The sequence below is a fragment of the Polistes fuscatus genome, unplaced genomic scaffold (genome assembly GCF_010416935.1).
Source record: "Polistes fuscatus isolate 324 unplaced genomic scaffold, CU_Pfus_HIC Scaffold1, whole genome shotgun sequence".
Lineage (NCBI taxonomy): Eukaryota > Metazoa > Arthropoda > Insecta > Hymenoptera > Vespidae > Polistes > Polistes fuscatus.
In genome coordinates, this window is record NW_025112997.1 from 16,212,567 (window position 1) to 16,231,872 (window position 19,306).

A 19,306-nucleotide genomic window follows, 5' to 3' on the forward strand; every position below is an offset into this window, starting at 1 on the left:
AGAATTCTTATTGCATAGATAGTATATTTTTTGCTATACATAAATCATAAAATATATGAATTTTTGAAGAATGATCATTTGATCCGCTGTGGTAGAAATAAGTATACATAAACAGTATTGATACATTTAGTGTTAATAAAATTTTCAAAATTAAATCTATACAATGCACTTAAATTATTCAACAGTATTTGCATTATATAATACAATTATACAAATATAAATCAATATAAATTGAAATTATAAAGAAATGAAAAGTATAATATTTTTACGTCATAAATTATTAAGAATGAAACAATTATAACAGATTGAAGGAATAAAAATACTAAAGTCTTATGTTTTATAAATATTATACATACTTTTAAATCAAAATAAATATATATAAAAAAACCTATAATATTCAATTGAAATCGTTCTCTTGCAAAACGAACAGAGCGCCTTGAAAGACTATAATAATGCTAAGTGCGCTCTAACGAAAAGCGAAATATGTCAATTGATGCGCATGCGCAGATCGATTGTACCATGAACTATACAAAGTATATACTTAATGTAAAATTAATGGTTTAATTTAATATAAAATTAATGTTTAAATGTTCTATATCTAATCGGAATAATAAACAATAGATTTTTAATGTATGTTGCTTAATGTATATATTACATGAAATGACATCTATGTAACTATGTAAACTTAATCACTTTTTCAAGTTTACTCTTATGTTTCTTATTACGAATACATTGTTTATTTCTATAAAACATTTTAAAAAAGACGTGATAAATTAGTTTAAACAAAATGATTTTATAAATAATTCATTCGACGTTTGATGAGCATCATTTTAGTAACTGTATGGTTTTGAAATTAGAGTAGTAGGTGTATATTCGAATACTGCATAGTGTCCAAGATGGCTTCGCCCACGGTTATACGAGCTACTCGTAGTGTTCGACCTCTTTTGTCTACTAATCATGTTGAAGCACGTAGAAGAGTTTTAGCACTTTATAAAGCTTGGTGCAGACAAGTACCTATTATGCGTATGTGGAAAAATATTTTTCGCTACAAATTCATATTTTTATTTAAGTTACAACTTTGCTACTTAACCTAAAAATTCCTATTTAACCATAAAAGAATAATTAACATAATTCGAAATAAAATTATGTATTCATTTCGATTATATTAAGATCAATGTGAATAGCTTTTCTTTTAAACATTATGAAATTTAGAAAAATAATATTAGTTATTCAAATAATCTCTTATGTAAGCATACACACAATAACAAATCTATATATATAATGCTTTTTTTCTCTCTCTCTCTCTCTATATATATACATAAGCACTTATAACAAATATTTATCCTGCAAATTTTTATTTATATTACAGTTCATGAATATGACATACCATATACACAGAAGCAATGTTTAGAAAAAGTACGCTCAGAATTTCTACGGAATAAGTATGTGACAGATGTAAGAGTAATTGACTTACTTATAATCAAGGTAATAATAATTAATTATACTTTCTTTTATTCATATTATTTCACATTTAATTTTTAATATTTAAGTATTTAAGTTTTTATTTCTTTATTAATATTTAAGAATGCGATACCTAATAAGAGAAATTTTTGATTGAAACAAATAAATAATTTAATAATCTTAGCCCTTTACGACTATTTTAATTAACAGGATATAATACATTATTTTATTAGGGTCAAATGGAATTGCAGGAGATAGTAACTCGATGGAAACCTATAGGAAATCTTTTAAATCACTTTAAAGACACATTTAATCCAAAACCAAAAGATTTCTTGGGTAAATTCTATGCTGGTCACGAATAATACAATAAAATATCTGTGACGGTAGTAAAAATTTTAATTTATGGTTGTAACTGTTAGACCTAAAATTCTATATAATTTATGTAAATACATACCAAATTTATAAGATTCGATATTAATGTATCTCTTAAAAAAGTAAAATATTAAAATAAATAAAGAATATCTTGCTGTTATTTATAAAAAAAACATAAGCGTGCATTATTTCAAAAGTTTCAAGTTTTTAATCTATTTTTATACAAGGATATATATTTTCTATTATGACACATTTTCCCTATTGATGTTGGTTTACATTTTTATGTAGGGTAGAAATTCTTTTTAATTCACATTTTTTTTGCATCGATATATTATTGTTTAGTTATGTACATTTAACAACATCATATATTACTAAGCACCTTAGGTACAATCTAGTTCACTTTTCACAGCCATACAGATAATTTGCTTCCTTTAGTGAACAAGTTTAAAATTATAGATACATATAGATATAAACGAGTGTGTACACAGATATATATATATACATATACATATATATGTACATGTATACATATGCAGGTAATTTATGTACATACACCATATGTACATACTTTAAACATGAGCATGGAGCAAATTGAACGATGTATGTGGAAGACGTATGTATACTCCAGCTGCGTTAGCCTGTTTTCTTCTATGCGAGAAGTTTTAATACGCTAACTCATAAGAGATCAGAATGATCTTGCGCTTCTTTATACTTTGGTTAGAATGATATTTATAAAATAGTTTCTTGTCCTTATTGCGTACTCAGATTAAAAATTTTAACAGGCAAGGCAACAGTCCTGCACTACATAAGTCACTTTCGGCATCGACGCTGACGCACAGTTTAGTACGAATTATAAAATATCTAGGTAATAAAAATATACACTGTCGGTAACTTTCACACACACATATATGTATATATATATATATATATATACATGCATACATATATATGTATATATATATAAATTCCACGTACATAATCTAAAAAAAACATGGCAACAATTAATCATGCTTATGACTCATAAACATAAATATACATTATACACTTTCGTTCTCGATATACAAGATTCTTCTATTACGTCATAATAAATTTGTTTCCTCTTAAAAAGGAGAAAAGCGTAGTAAGGATAATAAAAACAATTCATTCAAACTATACTCTCATGTTCTGACTGTAAATCATATCCAGCAATAACACCCTTTCTTAAAGAAACATCACTGTTTGGTATTCCATTACTGTTAAACAGACTAACCAGCCAGCTTTTTATCGAATTTCGTGCTGAAGACTTTTTGTCGGGCACATTTTTCTTACTAGGATCAGGTGTCACTTCATCCAAAGAGCGCCAACGTTTCCCCTGCACTATTTCTCCTATACAACCACTCTCGTCCCCCATTAGTAGAGGAGTCTCTACATCATTTGACGTTATATTGACGTGAGGTATGATTATCATATTGCCATTCGGATAATTATTGTTCAACACTTTACCAGTAAGATCGGTTTTCAAGTTGGTCCGTGGACACTTGTCACAATTTTCCAACGATCGAAAACTCTTTTTCAGTTCCTTCCAACAAAAATTTTCCTGTTCGAATCTTTTTGTATCAGTGTCGAATGGAAATGGATCTAGCGAACGAGATTCCCTGATAACTGTTTGAGATGGATAGTCGCTAGTTGTTGAGGAAGATGCAATTATCGATAAAACTCTTTCATTCCCCAGCAATTTTGGTTTAGCATCTGTGAAAAAATCGTCGAGAGCGAGCTTGATGTTAACAGCACGATTTTCAGTTTCTTCTTGAAGAGGAACATTTTCCAATGTACTCTTGGATATGCTATCCGATAAACAAAGTGGAGATCGTTCCAATTTTCGAGTAAGAAGTGATTTTGGTATTGGACTCGATCCACCACCACATTGTGAAGACGAATCGTCAGCAGTTGGACGTGGCACGCTAGATTGTCTTCGACTACCAGCACCTAAAACAGCTAATAATGATGCCTGACGTGAATCAGGATTAAATTTTGGGCTCCTTCTTGGTCTGCAGAAAAGTGGCGGAAGATCACCAACGTCCACCTATAAATAATAAACTTTCTAGTACAAAGTTACGGATATATTATCATAAATAATTAATTAAACAATATAAGATAATAATTATAAATGAATTCTTTTTATACCTCTCTTTTTTGAATAGCTTTTTCTGTGGCTCCTGTAAGCCAATAAGTTTTCACTTCGCCCTTTCCTTTCATATTTACTAAACCACGTTCCTCGATAATGTAACCACCTATTTTATCCAAAGCATCTTTGCATTGACTACTAATATGAATACGTAATGGTTCACCGTTTGATTCCATTCTTGATGCAGTATTCACAGTGTCACCAAATAAACAATATCTAGGCATTGTTAATCCTACTACACCTGCGACTACAGGGCCTGTGTGCATTTGTTTGTAAAATACGTTTTATATTATTTAATTTATATTAGTTTCAATGTAAGGTTCTTATATATTATTCGTTATGTATTTTATTTTACCCGTGTGAATTCCAATACGAAGTTTAAGAGTTTCCTGAGGACGGTGAGCTATCGTGTGATGTTTGACGGCATTAAGTAATTCCAAAGACATAGATGCTATTTCTCCGGCATGCCTGTTTCCATTTTTTATTGGTAGTCCTGACACCTAATTAAAAATAATAAATCATGAAAGAAAGATATATTCATTGATAAATTTAATATCCTAGTATATTGTACTCACAACCATGTAAGCATCTCCTATAGTTTCAACTTTGTACACATCATATCCTTTGATTATGCGGTCGAATAGAGTATACAAGTCGTTGAGAAAGTTTACAACCTAAAAAAATTATATAAAGTTTGCTAATAATGATATAAGGTTAAATTAACAAGAATTTAATTATCTTAAACATACTTGGAAAGGTGTACTTTCTGCTGACATCGCTGTGAAACCAACAATGTCGCTGAAATATATGGTTACCAAATCGAATGCTTCAGGTTCTACTCCTATACCATTCGTTAAACAATTGGCAACTGGTCTGTATAAAATTAAACAAAAAGTTTATGAACAATGTTATCCATTGATAATGATAAAAATAATTATATATCAAGTGATCCAATAATTATTATTGCTCCTAATATCTCTATTATTTTTTATTATATAGAAAAATACTCAAAATAAAGTCACACTATTTCATTTGATAGTGAAAAGAATTTGTTCTTGAGATTATTTTTTTGAGATTTCAAGCCTGTCGGTATTTCTCAAAATATATTATGATAAGTTCTCAATAGAATTTCGAAATAATGTCTGGTAATTCATGCAAATGCAAAAGCCGTATCTATTTTTTCAGTTGAAATTAGAAATTTCAATTAATTGAATTATTAATGTTAAAAGAAAAAAAATACAATTCAAAAAGGATTACACATCGCGATTATATTTTTATCACAAGTGCAAATGCATACACGTGGATTATTGCGCTTGGGATAAAAATAAATTCGTGAATATGCAATTCACCTTGCATTATTCATTTTTTTCGTTTGTAATTGTTTTCTAATTTACATAAAAAACAAATCGATATGGCTTCATTTACATGAATTACCAGACATTGGTTCAAAGTGCTATGAGAATTTAATATTTTTCTACTTTGTACTTCATTTTCTTTAATTCAAAATCAATTTACTCAAAACATATGTTAAGGTTCTGTTTAAAAAAATACCAATAAATACCAATAAATCTTTAAAAAACAATTCTTTTTAACATCCGATTACGAATGCCACTTGAAATAATCTTACGCGAGTATTTTTTCATAAAACTAAAAATAATGGAAATATTAGTAATAGTTATTAGACCGTCTAGTATTATATAAATATATTTTTTATTAAAAAAGATCGTAAATTAAACTTACTCAGGTAACATTCTATGTAGCAGATCTTCAGTTTTTTGTTTCTCCTCATAAAGTAAACGCGTACGTTCATGGACTAGATCTTCGAGATTGTTCGCATATTTCTCCATCATATCCATCATTTGGTCCATTATATTACGATGCCGACCATCTTTCATTTTCTTTAATCTTGTCCTTATTGTTTTGAAGTTTGGCCTAAGTTCTGGACATTCCGCCCAACAGTCGGTTATAGTACTAACGATATATTCAGCACAATCTGCCTCAGACTCGGACAGTATCTCTATGTTAGGTCTAAACGGTGGTTCACCATCTTCTGGGAACCTTTTCACTCGCTCTATGATTTCTGTCAATTTGTTAACGTTTCATATTTATTTTTTCTGCAGCTATACCTTTTGGCAAATGCCGATTAACAAAAGACTATCACTACAGTTTCAAATCTCTTTATAATATCGTGATAGTTACCTTTGGGTTCCAAATTAACACCTCCATACGGTCCTTTTCGTCCAATTATTTCAAATAATATAATAGCAAAAGAGTAAATATCTCCTTCCTGAGTGCCTCTGATCGGTGCATTAGGATCCCTCATCAACTCAGGGGCTTTCCAAAATAGGTCTGAAATAATTAAACGTTAAATAATCTTTTTCGTCGAATAAAACTTGTCATTTTTGTATGAAACTTACTTCGAAAATACTGATGTTCTCCAATGCTGTCAGACTCGGCACAATGACGCATATCGTGTAAACCAAAATCAGAAACTTGGAGTACCCAACGTGAAGTAACCACGCAATTAGAAGATTTTAGATTACCGTGACAGAATAACACTGATGTTTCGTGAATATAAAGCATACCCTGCACGACAGAAATCATTTCTAAAATCACTCTACGATAGCGTAGCACAGAACTAACAGAACGCTGGCCATCAAAGTGATCACTTACCTTAATGAGATCATGAACTAACGACGCAATGAACATATCATCTAATTTTATATCTTCATTTTCAATGATGTCCTACAAAAGTTTGAAATAATGACGATTAAATGATTATCAAGGTTAAATAAGCTGTATATTGAATAAACTTACATAAAGACTTCCTTTGGCACAATAATCGGTAATTAGCAAGATCCTCATCGGTTCTACACACGCACCGATAAATGAGTTCAGATTATCGTGTCTGATATCACGAAGAATACGCATCTCCTTCATGACATCACGCGATGTATCCTTCTTCTTCGAAAATTTCAATTCCTTTATTCGCACCACTACGCCGTGATAATGCCCAGTTTGTGCGAATACTTGACCACCACATCTCGATTCGTAAGACATTCCACTAGCTAAACTTAACTGTAAAAAAACATAAATATAATGAAATAAAGTAGGAGAGATTCCGTGTCGCGTTTTCTGATCTAAGAATCAGATAATATGGAGGAATTGTTTCGTAAGAATAAATTCTTCTACGCAAGAATATTATTTCTTCAAAAGTCTAACCTAGTATAAAATGATTAATAAATATTTAATTATACAAAAATAAAATATATATAAACAACTATTATATATTAGGTTATAACTAAGTGATTGCGGACTTTGTCAAAGATCAGAAATTTTATAAATATGGAATTATGACACTGCTTGAACGAAGGCAAAAGGTCATCGACAAAAACGGACACAGTACCTAATTGAATAAAGTTATATTTTTCAGCAAAAATTTTGAATTTTATTTCTTATTTAAAATCCGCAATCACTTAGTTGCCAACTCAATAGATTGAATACAAAAGATTTTGACCGTTTCGACGAATTATCTTTTAGGATGAATGCATGATACTTAATGAATATAGGAAAGGAAATGTAGTCATTTTTTTGAAAAAACCGTGCCCGAAAAAGAAAAGAATGCTTTCCTATCAATCGTGAGCGTATCTGTATTGTCCGTTGAAATATTTACATAAAATGCACGACAACTTTTCCCATGAAGTAACAATATTTTATATGATTAAAAGAGATATGTAAAAGATAGGTATTACACATAATAGTTGTTTGATTTTGTTTAGACGACTATTTCTTGTAACTACCGTTTTGGAAATTATCTCTTGTTACTGCTAAGCTTGGATAAACTTTCGAAGATTACATGCTTTGTTGGAAAGCTTAAAATAGAAATGACGTATTCCTTTCTTATTTTACGGCCTTTTCATAGCGAAGTCCATCATGATTTTAACATAAAGTATTTTTATGCACCTAAGAGATTAAGATATCTCTAAAAAAAAGAAAGTACTACGCAATACAGAAGGCGCACACGTGGGCTTCAAGTGAGGACAATACATTCTCATAAAAATTATTAGGATTTTTGAAAGAAATAAAATGGTAAAATAAATTCAAGATCACTGACCTTACTAGGGGACGACATCATATTGTCGAGACGAGGATAGCCACGTATCTCCTCTGGGTTAATCTTCCAGAGCAAACCTTCGATCTCTTGTTCGATTTTCCACCTTCTGTAGATGCTTATTGTAATCACAGCGGAGCAAAATAATATAACACCGAGGACCCCGGCAACAACGATACTACGCATGTGAGTATCATCTTTGGGACAGTGCTCGTTAAGAAAACCACAACCAGGCTCGGCTTCCGGTTTATTTTACCTGGCCAATCCATAGACTCTGATGGTCTGTATAACTGCGAGAGAAATATACTTTAATATTCGTTAAATATAGGAAGGAAGCAACAGAAAAAGAGAGGGGTAAGGAAAAGGGAGAGAAAGAAAATGATTTGTTAAAATAATTCTTTTGTATCAATATTTCAATATTTTAGATTTCCTTCATTATTCCTATATGTAAAAGAATGATTCGCACGAGTGCTGTTAAACTCACTCACTAGAGTTTCACCCTGTTGAAACTGTCCTACAGGTTTCATTTGATAATCGCAGGAAAAATTGTTGAAACGGAAAGGATCCTTCTTCAGAGCTAGCACCGAAAAATTTCCCTCCGAATCCCCGAACTTGTCCAATTTTATAGTCGCTCCGCTGACACCTACAGGCGATTACAATTATAAGTATAAATATATAATACATATTGCAAAAACACAAAGAAAACTTCAAAAATAGAGAAAATTTTGTAGATCCAATTGAACGAGAAGAAAAAAGAAAATAGAGTATTGGAGTCTCGATTATCAAATCATACGTACTTACTTTGATAAGTGTGATTTTTGATGATCGTCTCTATTATTTGCGTTCCGTTACTAGCGATTTCCTGTAGAGTATGTTCCGGTTGATCTCGTATAAGTTGATCCAATGCTCTAGCATACAATTTCACCGAATCGTAAAGATACGCCGCATGAATGGAGACATACTATAAAAGAAAATAAATCCAAATTTTTTTTAGATAAAAGAATCTCCTCGCTGTTATTTCCTTGTCCTAACGATCGTTATTCCTATTATAATAATACCTTTTCATATTTTTTCAGAAGTTCTGGAATAACAAAGTTGAACGGTTCCTTTTCGCTGTAGTCTCGGACTTTTTTTGTAAATTCCTCGTAATTTTGAGTGGGTGGTGTGGAAGCAACAACCATGAGCGATCTTGCCTTCTTTAAAAAGTCTTTCGGTTCGAGACAATTTTCCACACTGTCTAAATGTTCCGGTTCTGAAAAGATTTAAATCAAGACATATTAATTATGATAACAATCTAATTCGTTATTAACGTATTTCTACGCGATTTAACGATTTTATTTTTGTCCGAAACATAATTTATCACTTGAAGGTTTAATTTTGAAGAAGGTCGCTTGGATAACAGGCATACTAACTCCATAAGTACTTTTGTGCTTCTCGTTGTGAATATGTCATCATATCCACATGTATGACCATGTATTCCCCGTTGTCCAGTAACCTTTGATTCAACATCGAATTCATCATATCTATTAAAGACATTGCGGTACCAAGAAAAATGTATACTGAAACAATCAAAATGAAAATTTTCGTTGAATGATTTTATCGATGCCTCAATTCTTTCGTAGGTAATCGAGTTATCGAATTTGGAACTTTTGAATTTTTATGAAACGTTAAAACAAAATGAATATGAGAATATATATAAATATATAAATAATATGAGAAAAAAATATGAGATAAGAACAAATTATAGGATCATTAAAATGTGAAGATAAAAAAAAATGTAGACTGACTTCTCGTCATATTTTTGGTCTCCTGTATAAGTTGAAACCATACGCTGACTTGACAACACGGTAACCTCTCTTCGCAACAAGTATGACGATCCTCGACGGTCCTGTAGTGATTCACCGTCAGATTGTGCTTCGTCGCCTGTTCCTCGAGTGAACGAGCTACCGTCGACCAGGCGATTTCCGTTATAATCGTGAATTTGTTCCAACCATAATGAAGTAGAAGAGCTATCACCGACTTCGTAACTTGTGTATCTGGAGGCTCCGTTCTTGCAAAGGTGTTCACTTTCGAAGCTTTGTAGTCCGAACATTTCTGTAATAATAAATCGATTTGTAGATCTTATCTTAAATCAAATTTATGAATGACGTGAACAATTTTTACTTCTTTTTTTTTTAAATATATTTATATAAATCGACTCGCTACTTCATTGTATTTAATTATTTTATATATTAAGTATTGAGAGAAATTTAACAATAAGTAAGAAATATAAAATAAACAAATGTTTAAAAAAAATAATCAGAAAGAAAAGTATAGAAAAACGAATAAAGTGAAAATTCGCGATATCGGCAAGAGAGAGAGAGAGAGAGAGAGAGAGAGGTCTCGGATAAAATTTATTAATTAAAATTGACTTTAATTAGCTGTTTTAGCGTCACGCAGCGTAATCGCGCTGTTCGTGTAAATACCATAGGGTGAAAATGTGCTGCGATGTTTGGTCACGATCGTCAATTCGCAACGCGCTCGGTTCCGAATGTAGTTTTGAATGTTTAGTGTAACGCTTCTGATATGACTGATAACACGAAGCGCGAGCGCATCGAGCAGCATATTTCGACGAAAAAAAGGGCAGCGCGATCGCGACGATCAGCATTACTCGCAGATAAATGGACAAAGCGCTTGGCACAAAAATGCATGGCACAAAAATTCGACACGGATTTTAAAAAATCCCTGCCACTAATTGTAAAACCGTTTTACAAAAAGGAATATCGCTTTAAATTGATAGAATCATAAACACCGATTGATTGGTGTGGTTCCCGACCTTGTTCGGGTAAGTAAATATAAATAATAACCAGCTCGACGGAGAGCAAATAATAATCGTGGAATTCGTTGAGTTTGATTAAAAGATAATGAAAGATAAGAAACATTAAAAATTAGGGAAAATGTTTTAGAGAATTTTAATCGTATCTCTTAAAACGTATAAAGTGCAAAGTGGAGTGCAGTGCAATCATAGAGAAAGACAAATAAAGAGAAAGGAAGAAAGATAGACAAAAAGAGAGAGGAAGAAAAACAAAATGCAGCAGACGGAGAAGACGGGAAGATAGAAAAAGAGAAAGAGTAAGAGAGAGAAAGAGAGAGAGAGAGAGAGAGAGGAGCGGCCAGAAGCAAGTCGAATGCACTCGTGGGAGAGAAAGAGATAGAAAGAGAGCGGAGTGGAGCAAAGTGGGCTGCGCCTGGTACCATGGTGTGTGGCGCGAGTTAAATATAAACTCGCGGCTTGCAAGGATGGAGGGTAAGAGGAGAGTGGAATGAACGGGAGAGCGAACGAACGGGTGGCAGTGGCGGCTGTGCCGCGAGTTGCTCTTCGTACCGCCTGAAATGTGACATGCCGCTCATTAACATATAAATTAAACGTGACAACTGAGGGTCAGTTCTTCTTCAATAATCTACACATATATATATATATACATAAAATGTGTATATAAGAAACATCTCATTTCTTACTTATATTTTTTTCTATCCTTATCTATCATATTTCTAACAATTTTGTACTTTATCGTAATGTCATTAAATTTCAAATTTATATATTGTATATATGGATAGGTAGATAGGTAGATGGATCATAAATATTATAAAAATTTAGTTTGTAAAATATACAAATAATTTTTAATATAAAATAAATCATAAAATTCATTTTCTTTTTAATTTTCAATCCACTATCATAATTATCGGTATTATTATATAAAAAAGATTTAAATAAATAAAACGGATCGGAATCGACTAATAAACGTAATACATCATATATTTGATTAGAATTTTGTTACTTTTTATGTAATAACATTCCTGGCTTGATAAATATTCTATCCTCCTCAATCTATCACTTTTCTAATGGTATGGCGAACTTTCGCTTCCTCGATTCATCGCGATGACAGTAACTTTCAGATCGAGGATCGAGAAAATCTTGCGAACCGTAACAATCTGGTTCTGCAAAACGATAAAGTGAATGATTATATGTTAAAAGTAGGAACGCAGAATTGCAGCCGGTGCTCTCGGATCTAACGCTATACGAGAAATAAATTGACACGACACGACACGACGCGACGCGACGCGACGCATATCGCCATGACGGTGAAATCATTGTAATCGGCACGTAAAACAACGCGCTCAGTTTCCAATTGATTTTGACGCTGCTCTTTTGGCGAAAGAAATATCATCACAAATATATAAAGATTTATATGCTGTTATATATCATATGCGGAATGTATAAATACGGGTTTGTTTGATTTATTTGATAATCAATGATTTTCTCGTTAATCTTTGATATGAGAATGACGTTTTAAAACGTCACTCTTGTTCTAATTTATACTTAATTAGAAAAATGTGTGATTTTATGGTCTTATTATTTATTACGTAAATTCAAAAACCAATTCGATAATTATATACAGATAAATTAATGATATTATTAAATTATTATATAGTTAGAAAAAAGTGATTTTATGGTCTTACTATTTATTACGTAAATTCAAAAATCAATTCGATAATTATATACAGATAAATTAATGATATTATTAAATTATTATATAATTAGAAAAAAAGGTAATTTAATCTTAGATCTTACTTCTTATGATACAATTTTATTTGGATTGTTCAATCATCCAAGAAGCCTAATTGAATTATTTCATAAATAATAAAAAAGTCGAATATTTTCGATATCGTGAATGATGTGAAAGATCGATCGATCGATCGTTTTCATAACTTGTATCGCGTTTGTTTGTTGTGCGATTTTGGAGATCGGTCGAAGTATATGAAAGTGACCCGCTTGGTAGGTTTATCCTTGTTCGTCGACGAGGTGAGGTGGGCTTTGGTCATTGCCGGCTCGACGTGGTGTTATTCTGAGCTCCACTCGGCTATATTTAGACGAGACCACCTTGAGGGAGCTCGAGAGTCGAGATCTCCAACGTGCTACACACAACGGACGGGTTTCTCTCTTCTCTCTCTCTCTCTCTCTCTCTCTCTCTCTCTCTCTTTCATTCGTGCACTCCCTTTATCTATACTCTCTCACGTCCCAGTCGTCTTCGTCTTTGAGTTGTGCAACGCGTCTCCACGACCGTTCGAAAAACAATCGAGGAATCTCACTGCTCGTTTGCGGAGGCGAGGAGATCGATTCTAATACGTCACGTGATCGATTCAACGATCTATCGATGTTAAAATCTTTTGATCTTCGAAATCCTTCGCTAATGGATTATTACTTATTATGATTATATTTTAGGCACAGATGAATTCAAACTAATTGACTCAATTTCGATTTTATTCAGGCAAATACGTGTATCGATATGAATCAAATTGTATCGTATTATGTAACTATGATGCGCTTGCGTATATGTGTGTATTTTATATTTCATTTATTTATTATTATATTATAATATTCATGCAAATTTCGGGATACTCGTAAAATGAGATTAATTTTGGAAATTATTAGGTCTACCGGAATATACTATCCGTTCAGAGAAACACTGGTTCAATTCAGGGATAAGGCATTTTTTTATAAATGGGATATACAAATTGTCATCACGTTGGCAATAAGTCATAAATTATCATGACAATTATATTATTCAATAAAGTTTATTCAATTTATTATTTTGTTCTATTTTAAAAACGGATAGAACTTTCCGGTAGACCTAATATTAATCAAGAATATATTATTTATAATTGTAAATCATTTTATAAGTAAATTATTTGTAATCTATTATAATTTAATATTATACGTAATCGTATATTGATTTATTGGGTGAATTTGTGAAACACTGTAATGTAACATTAACGTGAATAAGTTTAATGAATGAATGTCATCGTTAAGTAGAACCGATTTAGCAATGTTAAACACCGGCGAAACGTGAATTGTGAACTCGGTGGAATCGAATACCGGCTTGGTGAATGCGATACTACAATGCCATGACCTCCGAAGTATGCGTTCAGAGTGAAGATAAGCGATCTCTTAGGCTTGATAGATGGTTGTTTAGCTTTTAATATCGTGACTCGTTACATTATGTTACGAAATCGTGTGTATATATCGGTTATATTTTCGACACCGTTGATTTCCTTCCTGCTCGTACGAAACGGAAGTTGAACCCAAACAGGAGAAGATTTTTATAGAAAGTCCCGAATGGAATATAATATTCAAATCTTTTATTTGCTTATTGTCAATAATTTTAAAATACATCTAATAGTAAAATTATAACATATTCAATAATTAATGTAACTTTCTAGTAGATCTTATAGAGATAAAAAATTATATAATTATATAATTTTTTTAATTATTTCCTTTTTAATATTTATTTATATTCGATAGATAACATATATACACTTTATCAGAAATTTTCTAAAAAGAAACATATTACACATAGAAAGTTAATTATTTATAGTATAAGAATATAATTACATATGTGAAAGTTAAAAATCAATTCAACTCAACTCAAATAAGATTGTGAATATTTTGAAAAAGATATCGAATTACAGTTTTCGCGAAGAATCCTTATGACATAGTAATCTTCTCTCTTTTCCGGAAAGCAAGTGAAACCTGATACGGTCAAATGCCTACACTAAGGGTATGCTCCGTCGAATTAACTCTTTGAGTATTAAAAAGGATTTTGGCGAGCGAGGTTCTAAAGAAGAAAAAAAGAAAAAGAAAAAAAAGAAAGGAAGAATCCGTCCGAAAAAGAAAAAATTCATTTAATATCCAAGCCCTGAGCGATGAAAAATAAGATGATTCCTCCTACGAGTCTTGTGAAGGATTGAATGGGTCTTCTTCTTATCGAAAAAAAAACGACCTCAATTTCTTCTTCGAAAATACGCAAGGATTCGTTCCGATCTTGCCCGAGATCAAAGTTAGCAGCAATTTAATCGGCGTATCGAATTCTACGAGCGTACAAAATACAGGTAAATTCAGAAGGGTCAGCTTCCTGCGTTGTTGGTGTAAGGTGGAATCAAAATAAAAGGAGAAAAATGTTGAGAAAAGGAAAAGGAGGAGAACCCGTAAACGTTTCCTTCGAGAGGACACCGATAATGGCATCGTTGAAAGGAGCCGATCCTGATGGTTGGAATGAAACGATCGCTTCCTGGAATTCGCGAGCGTGCGAACGGATCGGCAAGTACGTTGTCAGGGTCGTTAATGGTGGCTATTAGAGTTCGGAGAGAGATTGTTCACGTTCGTGGACCTTGTTGAATAAAAGGCCAGATAAATTTGTCGCTTTTTGACGATTCCAATCTCGTTTTCGTTCATATCCATGAAAACATTTTCGGATAGACGAGTTTCTAATTGAATTTCATCCAATGTAACGCGAATTCATTTAACTTTTAATATTTAGTTTGTTGTTTTATTTAAACAATCATTAATGAATAATAAATTGACGTATATAGAAAACGATAGTTGTATATATTTTAGTATATATTTTTTTACTGCCCAATACAAACAAGTTATTAATATAAATAAGAATTGTGAGTCTTTGTCTTTTACATTATGATTTATAATAATTAATGAATAAAACTGTAAAAATTGATAGGGAAAAATTACGATTCCTCGACTGAATATCATTGTTGATATTTCGTTCTATTGTATATATTTCTTTTGCCTTAAATAAAATAAGAAAAATAGTGAAATAAATATAGATATACCAGTAAAGTCCAATGGTAAGGTGTTGCAAATAATTTCGAAATATACTTGACGTTCTGAGAGAGAGAGAGAGAGAGAGAGAGAGAGAGAGAAACAGAGAGAAAGAAAATAAGAGAAAATAAGCCACGTCGAATAAATTATATATTTCCAAGTGTCAAACGAAAATTAACGAGACGTTCTCGACATGGTTTTGCTGCTCACTGTTTTTCTTCTCTTTCTCTTCAAGGATTCGTCTAACAAAACAGGTACTGCCAAGTTTATGAGATTTTTCAAAAATTACGTCATATTATAGCGAGGATAAAAACGAAACAATCGTATTTCGCGTCCTCGACCGTAACATTGCTATTTTTAACCAGCTTACGGCTTTGATTCGCGAGCTATTATGTATGCAACCGCTATCGAGAGAATGCTCAACGATGCATTGAATGTTTGCTTTCTAGGTAAAAGAACATTTGTATAATCGTCCTTTGAATAAAAAAAAGTCCTTGCTTAGAGATTGATTACTTCGATTATTTTAAGACGATAATAATAATCAATCATATTTTTTTTATCACAAGTATACTTGCCGATTGATTCAAAATTACAACGATTTCAATATTCATTGAGATTTTTCATAATTTCTATCGTCAATGGATTTTTCTTTGGCTCTCTCTATGATTTATAGAACGTTCCACGCAAAAAGAAGACATGTATTACATTTCTTAAAAATTATTCAAATAATAATTAAATATTAAATTAATATTCTCTCGATATAATTTGTATTGTTAATGGTTATTTGAAATTTCATTTACATTTTCTTATAATTTATAACAAATCTACTCCTATAAGTTGATCACAGTCAACATTTTGTATAAATCGTTCTTCAATCAAAAACATTGATAAATGATTTAAAAAAAGAAGAAAAGAGAACTTACAAATCGTTTGAATCGATATATATATATCGGTGTACTCTCATGAAATTGTTGTACGTAAGTATTTACCAACCTACCTTCTTTAGAATTCTCGTGTAGCTCTATTTATATTCCCCGAGCGTTCATTAGAATTTCCTTTAGCGTTCTCCGAAAGGAGGGAAAATTTAAAGACGTCGGTTGTGTCGCGTCGCAGTATAAAACAGCACGATAAACTCGCGATAAACGAAGAAAAGGAACATTTAAATCCAACAGCCTATCTCTCTTTTACATACATACATATATATGTATACACATATGTAGGTATATACACATCCATACAAATAAGAGTTAGATCTTCGGTCGTTCAATTCTTTGGCAGTGCCGATGGCAACCGTTGTCGTTGATCTTTCTTTTGAGAACCGTCGGCTTGCAACAAGAGCCAAAGGTCACGATCAAAAGGCATCGGCTGGATTGTGACACGCTTCAAGGACGCTCGTGGTAGCTCGAGCTCTAAGAAATAAAGAAGGAAAGAAAGAGAAAGAAAATGATCGACGACGAGCTACATCTTCGTCTTCGTTGTCAAAGAGACACGCTGACAGAGTCTCGATCATTATCATCCTTGGGATCATTGTTCGTAGTACACGTATTATATATATATATGGATTTACGCGCATGTATGTATATGTATATGATGCACGTGTACACGAGACGATAGCCGCCGGCTGCGACAGGTGTTTCGGTGAAAGTGACAAAATATCGTTCGAACATCTCGTGACTATTCTGATGATAACAGGATGTTTATTCTCTTTCGTGTCGTGACCCCAAAAATATTTGAATTTTATCATTCTTTATAATTTTATCATCTCTCTCGCTTTTTTTTTGTAAATATAGATATAGGTATATGTACTTATGTATGTACGTACATACACATGCATTTATATATTCGTACGCCTTCAAGTATAATATTTTATTTACTATTACGTAGAAAATTAAATATTATATTTAATATATATATATTGTATATGTGTGTATGTTTTACATTGCAGTGATTATTAATAATTAATATTTATCTATCAATATATTTGTCTGTTTTTTTTTACATCCTTTAATGGTATTTTTCATTCATCTATATAAAAAATTGTATATTATATAGGTATAATATACGTATTTTGTTTATTATTCCAAAGTATAATATATGAATAAATAATTTGTGCACATGCCTGATCTCCTTTATTTATTTTACTAGTATTCTTATATTCATTCGAGATAAATATCATAGAATTTCTTTGAAGGCAGCTAAGGATCGAAACGAGAAACGTTAGAGTATCCGACGCAACACAGCAGAAATGCAATATATATACATACATGCATTGTATATAAAATAAATTCAAGGTAATCGTAGCAATTCGCAAAAGTACCCGCGATGAATTCTCTTATTATGCAATAAACCATTTGGCTTCTAAGAATTAATTACTCTTCTCTCTTTCGAAGCACGGTGACTCAAATTACAGAGTACTACCGAGCGTTCGACGATTAAACGCAGATCCTGCCAATTAATCTCGATCGATTGAACACAATCTATCCTTTTCTCTCTCTCTCTCTCTCTCTCTTTTATAATCGTGAGTTTACTATTATTATTCTCGTGTATCTCTATCGGTATTACGACGATTGTTGCATAATTTTGACATTTGATCTAATTATTTACTATATGTGTTCATCTAACCAAATGTGTATCAGTGCGTATTTCATTCCAATAATCTATTTATCTATTATACACTTTTAGAAGTTAGTACTTATAATAGTTATACACAATATAATATATATCTTTATTTAATAAAAGAAAAGAAAAAACACGCTTATCAAAGTTTATTTTAAAAATTTGCGTAGTTCGATTTTAACAACATATTTGTTATATCTATTTATAAAATAATATATAATCGATTGCGCTTAAATGAAGGAAAATAATGAAATAGAATAAATCAGATTAAAAAGACAAGATTTATGTGCGTGTTTTTGAATTCTTGACTTTTATCTGACTGTACTTAAATTTTAACAAAAATAAAATCATCAGTTTTTATATCAGTAAAGTAAAAGGGAAGAGAGAAAGAGAGATAGATAGATAGAGAGAGAGATGATGATAGAGAGAGAGAGAGAGAGAAATGTATTTAAAATATTTAAATAAATAGGCGGGAATATTTAAATCGAATAACTCGTTGTTTCGATAGGCGAGTACGGAGCTCGAACATCTGGCAGCGACATACGGCACAACAATCTCTTCACGTAAATAACACGAATAGATACGAATGATAGAGAAGAGAAAGAGAGAGGGAAAGAGGGAAAGAGGAAGCGAGTATAAGAACCAAAGAGAGAAAGAGAGAGATATACAAGCGTCCGACGCAAACGAGGAGGCACGATCGAGCACACGATCGCACGCGTGCCTTCACACGGATAGGGCAGTGCTTTCATTTATTCATAAATCAACAGCGTCTATTTATAGTCGCGGGACGGACAAATAGCGATAGAGTTGCGCACGCGCGTATATCCTTGAATGTGACGAAACAACTTTCGGAAAGTCGTGTAAATCAAATTACGATTCCTAAGTTAAGAAATTCAATTTCGAGAGAGGGAGAGAGAGAATCGATAAC

At 31.9% G+C, this 19,306-nt stretch overlaps 2 protein-coding genes across 2 annotated transcripts in view; one reads left to right on the top strand and one right to left on the bottom strand.

The window, feature by feature from the left end:
- The first annotated feature begins 852 nt into the window (after positions 1 to 852).
- LOC122523334 (NADH dehydrogenase [ubiquinone] 1 alpha subcomplex subunit 6) lies at positions 853 to 2,006 on the top strand. The gene is made up of 3 exons (XM_043645012.1): positions 853 to 1,023; positions 1,370 to 1,485; positions 1,695 to 2,006. The coding sequence occupies exons 1-3, from the start codon at positions 897 to 899 to the stop codon at positions 1,821 to 1,823; spliced, it is 372 nt and encodes a 123-aa protein (XP_043500947.1). The 5' UTR covers positions 853 to 896; the 3' UTR covers positions 1,824 to 2,006.
- An 877-nt stretch (positions 2,007 to 2,883) lies between these two features.
- LOC122523288 (receptor-type guanylate cyclase Gyc76C-like) overlaps positions 2,884 to 19,306 on the bottom strand; it is an 81,983-nt gene continuing 65,560 nt past the window's right edge. The window contains 17 exon segments of the mRNA XM_043644965.1: positions 2,884 to 3,895; positions 3,997 to 4,253; positions 4,353 to 4,497; positions 4,573 to 4,671; positions 4,747 to 4,870; positions 5,738 to 6,077; positions 6,197 to 6,346; positions 6,415 to 6,583; positions 6,671 to 6,742; positions 6,815 to 7,075; positions 8,112 to 8,362; positions 8,365 to 8,398; positions 8,597 to 8,751; positions 8,910 to 9,069; positions 9,167 to 9,360; positions 9,521 to 9,667; positions 9,896 to 10,202. Coding sequence (XP_043500900.1) covers positions 2,978 to 3,895; positions 3,997 to 4,253; positions 4,353 to 4,497; positions 4,573 to 4,671; positions 4,747 to 4,870; positions 5,738 to 6,077; positions 6,197 to 6,346; positions 6,415 to 6,583; positions 6,671 to 6,742; positions 6,815 to 7,075; positions 8,112 to 8,362; positions 8,365 to 8,398; positions 8,597 to 8,751; positions 8,910 to 9,069; positions 9,167 to 9,360; positions 9,521 to 9,667; positions 9,896 to 10,202 — 3,783 coding nt within the window. The 3' untranslated portion in view covers positions 2,884 to 2,977.